The sequence below is a fragment of the Salvia splendens genome, chromosome 2 (assembly GCF_004379255.2).
Source record: "Salvia splendens isolate huo1 chromosome 2, SspV2, whole genome shotgun sequence".
Classification (NCBI taxonomy): domain Eukaryota; kingdom Viridiplantae; phylum Streptophyta; class Magnoliopsida; order Lamiales; family Lamiaceae; genus Salvia; species Salvia splendens.
In genome coordinates this window covers 2526598-2536844 of record NC_056033.1, presented here as the reverse complement: position 1 = coordinate 2536844, position 10247 = coordinate 2526598, and the positions used below count along the sequence as shown (strand labels likewise).

General features: G+C 32.5%; 2 protein-coding genes across 2 annotated transcripts; both read left to right on the top strand.

Moving 5' to 3' along the window:
- Positions 1–4537: 4537 nt before the first annotated feature.
- LOC121762091 (monothiol glutaredoxin-S4-like) lies at positions 4538–5337 on the top strand. The gene has a single exon (XM_042157865.1). It carries the CDS (start codon positions 4616–4618, stop codon positions 4922–4924), a length of 309 nt encoding a protein of 102 aa, XP_042013799.1. The 5' UTR covers positions 4538–4615; the 3' UTR covers positions 4925–5337.
- Positions 5338–9108: 3771 nt separating this feature from the next.
- Positions 9109–9735, top strand: LOC121770470 (monothiol glutaredoxin-S4-like). Its single transcript, XM_042167199.1, has one exon. It carries the CDS (start codon positions 9171–9173, stop codon positions 9477–9479), a length of 309 nt encoding a protein of 102 aa, XP_042023133.1. The 5' UTR covers positions 9109–9170; the 3' UTR covers positions 9480–9735.
- Positions 9736–10247: the final 512 nt, after the last annotated feature.

Below are 10247 nucleotides of genomic sequence, written 5' to 3'. Positions count from 1 at the left end.
ATGTTAAGATAACATAAGATAATAGATAAGATGGGCTCTAAGATAAAAATTAAGATACAAATTCAGATAAGAAATTAGTAATACTGATTGGTAGTTAAGACAAAAATCAAGATTGATATATGGATTAGATTTGCAATTACATTTTTGCCCTTATAGTATGAGTTTAATTCTGCACTTGTGTTTTGCTAATTCGAAGCAAATATATTTAAATTTCAAATATGGTGAACTAATTACTCTATTTAACTAAGAACTAAATGAGCCTAATCACCTCATCAAAATCAGAATTCAAATGATAAACCCTAATAAAAAAAATAGGTTCAAATTAAATAATTAAATCATCACAACCTCTCACCATAAATGACATTGGATCACTGTTGTTCAAGAACATTGTTCAACAAATAAACCAAAATCCAAAAATAAAAAAAAAATCTCAAATCGAAGAATTAGGGTTAGGAAAAAATAGAATCGGATCGGAGCTCCGGCGACGGCTATGGATGGACCTGCCGTGGAGAACCTCCATTACCACCTCATACAACCACCACCACCCAAATTCGATGGCTTAACCACGAGAGAAGACATGGAGTCACCACCACACCAGATCTGATATCATACTGGCGCCGTCAGAGAGAGCTTTCCCGGAAATTAGGGCTAGAAGAATTGGGGATTTTAGAATTGTTCATAAATTAGGGCTACAGAATCGGATAAAAGAGATGAACGAGGAGGGTATTTTAGTAAATTTATATTTTATCTTGGTGATGGATATGGGCCTGATAAATTATCACACCTCTTTGGGCCTGATAACATAGATGAGAAAATGAACTAATTTATTTCGGGCCGAGATGGGCCGAGATGGGCCTACGTCTTATATAGATAATTTATCTTACCTACCAAACACTCATATAAATCAAGATAAATCAAGATAACTCATCTGTCAAGGGCTTATCTTAGCCCTTGATAGATTTAATAGATTTCGAATTGAACACTCAAACAAACATTTACATACTAAGACGATCACTTATTTAGTTAAAAACCCATCTATATTGTAAATTGTAAAATCTCAGTCGATGTGTCCGCCTAATTTAATGATGCGAATTTCTTATTGGCACGTTGCCAATTCCAAGATAAGTGACACATTCTCTCCTTTTGCAAAAAACCATCTTTACTTTTACTTTTATTTAATTATCTTTTCATTTAACTTATCATTTTTGTTAATCCTCATATAAAAATAAATGTATAGCCGAAGATAGATTGGGTTTTTTTTACAGTAGTACCATACTATTCAATTTATTAGTTTATATGGGGCGTACATCAGGCCCAAACTATTTATATCAGATTATTTTTATATTTTGAAGTGTATTATTGATATTAAAAGCTAGTACTAGCTAAGTATTAGCTACTTAGGTGGCGTTCGGTTGTCATGACTAATATCATGAGACTATCCATCTAGGATTAAGTTGTGGGATTATTTTAGTTGGAGGGGGAGGCTATGAATAATTATCATGAGACTATCCATCTAGATTAAGTTGAAGGGTTCAATCTTATGAACCAAACATGATACATATTTAATCATGAGATTTAATCTTGTCAACCGAACACCCCCTTAAAGTATGAATATGATACACTATAATTAGGAAACCTACAATAAAATTATTTTATACTAATAATTTATGATTCTTAAAATCATATTTATATTTATTACTAATTTGTTTGTTCTTTTTTATCATCAATACACTATAATTTTGTAAATTCTTTTCTATATGGATGTGTGTACATGTGGTGGGTGTGTACGTCCGTGTGTTACACTCTAGCTAGGGTTAGCAACATTTATGTCACATATAGTATAAGAATGACATACTATTAATTACTAAAATAAATCTTGACATTCTTGTCTCACACATCTCATCCTCAACCTGATCATCATATAAATTATTCATTCACTACAATATTCACAAGCACACAACACATTTTTTTCACATTCCTTACTTGAGAAACAACACTCACAAGTCACAACCCATCATTCCTCACCTTCATTATTCTTGGATCCCACTTTTTTTTTCATTTCTTTAAACATGTGCTCCATGCATCTCAATTTAATAATCTCAATTTAATAAAAATACGATATTCATTAAGATCGTAAAGTTACATTTTATTAAAAGCCAAAAAATACATAATTATAATTTAAAATTTACATTTTATTGGTTAACAGATATATTTGAATAGTGTGGTAAATTTCGAATTTATAAACATTTAATCTAGATTTGAATAAATATTCAAACAATAAAATGTCAGATAAAACGAAGCCCACTCATAGACCCGCAAGTGGCTGAACGTCACCCGCCTCACTCTCCCTCCACACGACACGCCTGCAATGGAATGCAAAGGCTAGTTGAAGATCCTTTTCAAATCATAAGTGATACAATGGGTAGAAGAAATGCAACACTACTACAAAACGGCCTTTGGAACATAATAGAGGCATTATGGGCACTTGTTCTTGCCATTTATTCCTCTTTCTCTCACAATATATGTCCATGTATATATATTCCTTTACTTGAAGATAAGCATTTTCACACTATTGAAGTTTGAGGAGACAACATGCAACCAAATTCAAGATTCCTTATAGTATATATATTTATATTGGTGACGATTGAAAAGCTTTTATAAAGGTGGCCACCTTTACTACTGTCGAGATCTGTCTACAGAAAAGTATTGGTTCTTAATATCCATAGTGAAGAATAGGAAAAGTAAAAAGTAAATAAAAATCTTCTTCTTTATTCCAAGAAACTAAAAATTGTTTCTTTGTGATTGCAATTGTGAGATGATGTATTTGTAATTTGTATACTAGCTTATATTAGTGTTAAAGTTTTAAACATCTGTATATACATGAATACATGATATATACATCAGAATTGAACTTGATAGTTTTGAATGTCTTTTAAGAATTTATAAATAATAAGCATATTATATAAAACAGATTAACTTATTGCACAACTACATTTACCTGATATGATTTGAATTCTCGATTAATTAATTAAAGTGAAACATCTTACCAATTAAGTTATACTATGTAATTTATTGTTGAACTTCCAAAATTGATCAATTACTTGAAGGTATTTCAACTCGATCAAACCCTAACTCCGACAAGTCAAATAGAGACACATGGAAATCATTAAGTTCAACCTTAGACATTGTAAGTCATTCATGTCCTCGGAAGAAAACAAAATGACATATGATGTCACATAAACATTTAAATCAATAGGCATTATATATATACAGGATTACATTGTGGGTTTGGGGGGACCTCATCATCTTACATATGCACCCTCTTTTATCCATGACGTTTCTCACATTTATTTTCTTCTTTTTCCCCATTGAAATTGAAACCACTCCAATATTTTTATAAAATAACTTCTTCATTCATTATCATTTATTTTCACTAGACAAATACATAAATATAATAATATATGTTTCCTAGAGTTTCTTCCATTAAGTGTTATCAATTTTGTTGAGAAGATTATATCCCCATTGTATTTACCTTTTGGAAAGAAACAGAATCCCTTTTGTAGTGTAGAGAAAAAAAAATAGCAAAAAAAAGGTCCCAAATGGATAAATGCAACTTCGTTCTCCAACTCACTAGATTCCTGCTGGAAAGCTACACCAGAAAGTTATACTACTATATTTATTTAATTTTATTTCAAAAAATAAGTAGCTATATAGCTATCTTTTGGTACGTTATTGTATCTCAAATTTAACAAATGGAGTACCATATATCCAAAACATTTATAATCAAAACTGATATTTTAAATGGTTATTTCCATAGTTCCAATACTAAGGTGTTATAATCTATTACTCCTCTCGTCCCCAAAGAATATGCAATTTGGGTTCGGCACAGGTTTTAATGCAAAATTGGAAAAATAAGAGATAGGTAGAGAGAAGTAAATAAAGTATTGTTAATGGAGAATGGGTCACACCTTATTAAAGTGAAAAGAGTTTCTAAAATTGGAAAGTGTATATTCTTGTGGGACATACTAAAAAGGGAAGAGTGCATATTCTTGTGGGGCGGAGAGAGTAAAATTTGTAGGAGTAATTATTTGTTATAGATGTTAATCATGACAAAATTTCTCTTATTACAAATGTGATTAAATATAGTGGGAGTGAGTATCTCATCCAATTCATGGTTGCCTCGAAATATTATATAATCAGGACAAAAATAACATATTGAAAAATTAAGAAACAATAAAAATAAAATAAAAGCATCATATACGACAGCAAAGCCGTACCAGGTGTATGTCTCAATTCTTTCCGTATATATGCAGAGATTCGTTATCGTGTAACTCATCCAATTTTTCTTTTTCTTTTATTTTTGTTTTTATATTTTATTCAAGTGCTTCTCAACATCAATCACTCTCATCAAACACCAATTCCCCTCATAAAAAAAATTCTTACTTATCAATATAATTAATCTCAAACACAAGTATATCTAATCAAGATCAAGACATTCCCAAAACCTCAAGATTTCTATATAAATAATCCCCATGCACTCTCCATTTTCCTCACAACCAACACAAAGCAAAACCCTACTTCAAACAAGCATCATATCTCTTACAACTCCTATAAAATGGATAGAGTGAGCAAAATGGTGTCGGAGAAGCCGGTGGTGATCTTCAGCAAGAGCTCTTGCTGCATGAGCCACACTATAAGGTCTCTCTTTTCCGATTTTGGGGTGAACCCGATGGTGTACGAGCTCGATGAGATCCCTAGGGGCCGGGAGGTGGAGCAGGCGCTTTCACGCCTTGGCTGCAACCCCACCGTGCCAGCGGTGTTCATAGGTGGAGAATTTGTCGGCGGAGCCAATGAGATCATGAGCCTCCATCTCAAGAGGTCACTGAAGCCCATGCTCAAGGGGGCCGGGGCCCTCTGGGTCTGACGCTATCCCAACTTATTATTTTCATATAAAATAACAATTCGACAAAAATTTGGGTGCGCGCATTCCACCCTCCCCATCCTCCATTGTCGCCGCCTCCCCTTCTCTCTCCTCTTCTGCAAACGGTAGGAGCTCGTCGTGTACGCATATAAGCGTAGGATAGCTCCTCTAACAACTAATGCATTTATTTGCATTAATAACAATTAATGCATTTATTTGCATTTTTTTATCCTCTTTTTTTTGTGTTGAGATAGAGAGAGGTGTTTTTTGGCTAGCTCTTGAGTTTGCTAACCGTGTCACTATAGCTTAATTAGTGAATAATTTGTATGAATCACTTTTTTTTTAAGTAAGGCTGCATGTGTACTTACGTTTACTAATTAATATGGTTGTTAAATAATACTACTATGAATTTTATATTTCTTATATTTTTCTTGAATATGCTTTCCTTTTTCTTTTTTTATGTTATGCTGTGAAAAGCGTCCTAACGCTTTGGAAAATTCATGCGACGGTGTAAAATAAGAAAAGGAAGAAAAGATGAGTTTATTAAAATATAGCAGTAGTTCTTTTTGACTTAATATTATATAGAGTTAATTAAAATAATGAAGACTCGTTTTCACCTACAGGAGAAAACGTGGTAATCTAAGATAATTCCATGTTATAATAAGATAATCAAGAATATGTATACTTCCCATGATTAATACTAATTGACTTGCGCACAGTGTGATTAATTAATTATAGTATTATCTATCAAGGGTATATACGGTACTGATAAAATGCAAACTCATATATTATAAAAACTCTAAACTTTTCAACACTGTGAACACAACATCAACCCAATGTAAAATGTCAAGATTTAGATGTCAACAACACAATGTTAATACAATGTCAACAAGATGTCAACACGGTGTCAACCATGACACTGTTGACACTGTGTTAATATTTTCTGTTGCTGTTATTTTATCATCTGTTGACATTTTTTAATGATTCAGATCATAATTTGAAATTTGTATAATATTTAAAGTTTGCATTTGATCGCATTCCTATCTATTTGTCTATAAGAGAATATGATGTAATCAGCATTTATATGTGTGTGTGTGATAGAGAGAGAGAGATAATGTTGACAAGTCGACACGAACAATTTTTGTTTAGAAAAATTAAATTCTGAGAGATCTTTAGCGATCTCATAAGACGATAATCAATATTCAGATTCAAACTTATATTAATAAGTATACCTTTATTTGTTAGAGTATTTTTTATTATTTTGGGACTTGGATTTTGTTAATAGTAGTATTATATATGGAATTTGATTTTTAAATAGTTCCACACGAGCCTTTTCAGTAATAATTTACGTAATAGATTTGAAATAGGCTTGTGAGTGTTCATTTTCACCCTCTCTTTGTAAATACACATTTATTGGTGGAATAATTGAATATCACTTCAAATTTTCACTAACCTTTTTAGAACAAATTTCATATGACTTCCATAATATATCGATCTACCGTTAATACTTCTTTCCATATATAGATCAGTGCTTGAAATTGCGACCAACAATTTACTTCTCCTTATCTTGACATAAACATTACCAAATGGAAAACGAGCGTTATTAACTAACAAAGTTACCACTTTTAAAATAAAAATGCTAATAATTGCGTATATAAGAGTTTATCCTAATTCCTAAGTTTGAAAATCCATCGTAAATGGCTTTATGGGCGAATTTTTTCGTTTGTGCACCTTACCATTATTTATATTTCTAAATATGGAGTATATTTTGATTCTAATACCTCAAAAATTATTATTGACATTATTAATTCTTCAAATTATAGTCCGAAACTCAATTTGTTATTCTTCTCTATAATTTTAAATAAAATAAAGAATAATCGAGCCTTGTAAATATGAACTAAATAATAGTGATGCTCATTGATAATTTAAAATAACTAAACAAATAAAACTACAATTTCTTTCTAATAATTTCTTATCTTTTGTGGTTATCAGATTTTTTTTTCTTTTTCGAATTGACTTATTTGAAGAAGTTGCATTGTTTGTTGTACGGGCATTGTTTGAATATATGTGGTTTGTTAATTGGTGTTTGTCTTTTGTTAAACTTATGTTGCTCTTTTAGTTAGTTGTATTTGTTTTACCAATATCTAGTTTCAAGCATTTCTAGGAAACAACATGTGTCGATTAAAAAGGCAGAAAAGTATGATCTGATTTTGAACTCAACATGGGAGAATCATATAAATATAATATCGGCAAAATCTTGAAACAAGATTTAATTTGGTAGAATATTTAAATGAAATCAAGAATAAGTGAGATATAGACCCATAAAAATGTTTGGTCTGTGTCAGATCTATTTCTCAAGTAGCATAAAGTAGATTGATTTAGATTGTTAAATATAGTTCTTATCCACTTGAAATGCCGTTTATTTATTTTTCTTGATAATGAAAACATCTCCTTTTTGCAGGTTATGCTATTTGTGTGCAAAGAGGCATCTTCAAATGTTCCTAATCACTCACCTATTTCTATCGTTTTCAATGAGTTGTGAGGCATTTTCAATTCTTTATTTCTATTTTGATTTAATTTTTGAAAATCCAATCATACTAGATTACTAGCACTCCTAATTGCAACACCATATTTGAAGTTTTTATAATTACATTGTTTCATCTGTAATTTAGTGATAACCACAAAAGGCAAGAATAAAGGAAAGCCAAGACACCCACATGTGTTACTGTGTGTTCTATTTATGGAGAAGTTGTCTTGATAAGTAAGTAGAGAATTGTCTCTTGTCCTTTGGGGCATGTTAGGGCCACTTACATATATATACCCTCAAAAATCTAGTTACATTTAGATTCCTATGTTTTTAGTGATGAGTGTAGTTAGTGTCATAATGTTATTCAATATGGAGTGTATGATAATTAGGAATATGAGTATATAATATGAGATAATAGAAAATGAGACACGTTTAAAAATAAAAGAATCTCGTGTGACAGACCACGTACATGGCATAAGTAGTACTCTTTGTTCTTCATTTTGTTCGATTCTGACGTGTGACGTACTAAAAAAACATTTTTTTGAGTTACGTATTTATGAACATTAAATAGTAATTTGTGATGTATATTAAATAGTAATTTGTTCTTCATTTTATTAGATTCTGATGTGTGATGTACTAAAAAACATCTTGAGTTACTTATTTGTGAACTTCATTTCTTGGTTTCTAAAATTAAATACTACTATTAATGTTGCATATCTAAAACACACACTTTAAAATAGTGAGGAGAAGCAAATATGTTGCGCGATGATAATTACAAGTGACGAGACAAAGAATCCGAACGTTATCATGAATGAAGTTAGGATCACAATAAATTGAACAACATTCTAACTTAGACTCTTAGTTTTATTTCCCAACATGAATTATATTCTATTCATATTTGCCATGTGTGTGGAATATTTGTTTTGGAGTGACGAGAAAAATAAAATAAAAGGAAGAGATCCCAATTGGATAAATGATAAATGCAACTTCTATTTCTTTCTCTAACTCACTAGATGCCTCCACGAAACATATATACACCACACAATTTTAATGTAATATTCCTAAAACTAATATATATACTCTCTATAAATATTTTCCTCAAAATTAACAATAATTAATTTAAATAATTATATAATTATCAGTCAACTATTACAACAACATATAAAGAAATAGAAAACGATTTGTCGAATACATTGCACTTATATTTCGAGATTGCAAAAATCAAATCATGCACGTTTAGAATAAACTAGATTTGATAGATAATAATACGAATGCGAAATATTCTTACATCTTCACATGCATGTGGTAGAAATTTGCCACTTTATTTATTTAATGGGAATATCTTTTAGTAAATTGTGGCCATCATAAGACATACTCTCATATTCCTTGAATTAACATTTAATTTAAATCATAGGGCATAAGTCACCCGTACAAAGGACACCCTCTTTCGTATGCAAATATTCGTCACCGTTTGCTACTTTGATATATTCGTTTTATTTATAAAGTAGGACACATCAATCCCTCTCATTTTAGTACCCGAAAAATAAAAATAAAAATAAAATAGATCAAATAGTACCCCATATCAAAAAAAATCTTTAATTCCCTATATATATGCTCACATTCTCCACATATTGATCACATCAAAACAAAGTTTCCTACACATTACAAAGCATAGTCAAGAATACACATTTTAAAAGGTAACATTAATTTTATTCAAGATCAATGGAGAGAGTTAACGGAATGGTGTCGGAGAAGCCAATTGTGATATTTAGCAAGTCGGAATGTTGCATTAGTCACACCATCAAGTCCCTCTTCTATGATTTTGGTGTTAACCCTATGATATACGAGCTTGATGAGATGGCGAGGGGCCAAGAGATCGAGCAAGCACTATCGCGGCTAGGCTGCAGCCAGACAGTGCCTGCGGTGTTCATTGGTGGTGCATTTGTCGGTGGCGCCAACGAGATCATGAGCCTCCACCTCAATAGGTCCTTGAAGCCGATGCTCAAAAGGGCCGGCGCTTTGTGGGTGTAATTTATTAATTCATACTACCATGGTAGTATGAATTAATTTATGAAGCCTTTTGTAAATATTGAATTATGTTGTGTGACAGTACTATGACTTGACCATGATATATGAGAGTGTGGGCTTAATTGTGTGCTTCGAGTTTTCCTAGCATATGGGAGTAGTATACAATAATGTGTGTATACTTCCCAACTGATGGGGTGCGTACTAAACAAGCCCAACAGCAATGACGGCCCATCAGCCCAAAGCCCAAGGAAGAGTATGAGTTCGGCATTACCAAAGAGTTCGGCCTCAGCCTACAGCTCGGTAAAAGCCAACCTATCAAGCTCTGCTCTCAGGTCGGCATCAAGCTCTACTCTCAGATCGGCAACCAAAGCAGGAGTATGAGTTCGGCATTACCAAAGAGTTCGGCCTCAGCCTACAGCTCGGTAAAAGCCAACCAATCAAGCTCTGCTCTCAGGTCGGCATCAAGCTCTACTCTCAGATCGGCAACCAAAGCAGTTCGGTCTCAGTATTCGACCGAACAAGGAGTTAGTGGACCCATACAGGATGTCCAACACACCCACTACCACGTGGTGTCAACTCAGGCCACGATCGTAGGCCATGACCTACGCTACATCCACGATCTTAGGCCATGACCTACACGACATCCACGACTTAGGGTGGTGATGCAAGCCACGATCTTAGTCCAAGATATAAATGGAACTTAGATCTGATATGAGGGGGTTAAGCTCTCTAGAGATAAAACACCATATAGCAAATAGCAAGTTGGTATTT

Bases quoted from the DNA above. Each gene is read 5' to 3' on its own strand.
- LOC121762091 (XM_042157865.1), top strand. From the start codon at position 4,616: ATGGATAGAGTGAGCAAAATGGTGTCGGAGAAGCCGGTGGTGATCTTC.
- LOC121770470 (XM_042167199.1), top strand. From the start codon at position 9,171: ATGGAGAGAGTTAACGGAATGGTGTCGGAGAAGCCAATTGTGATATTT.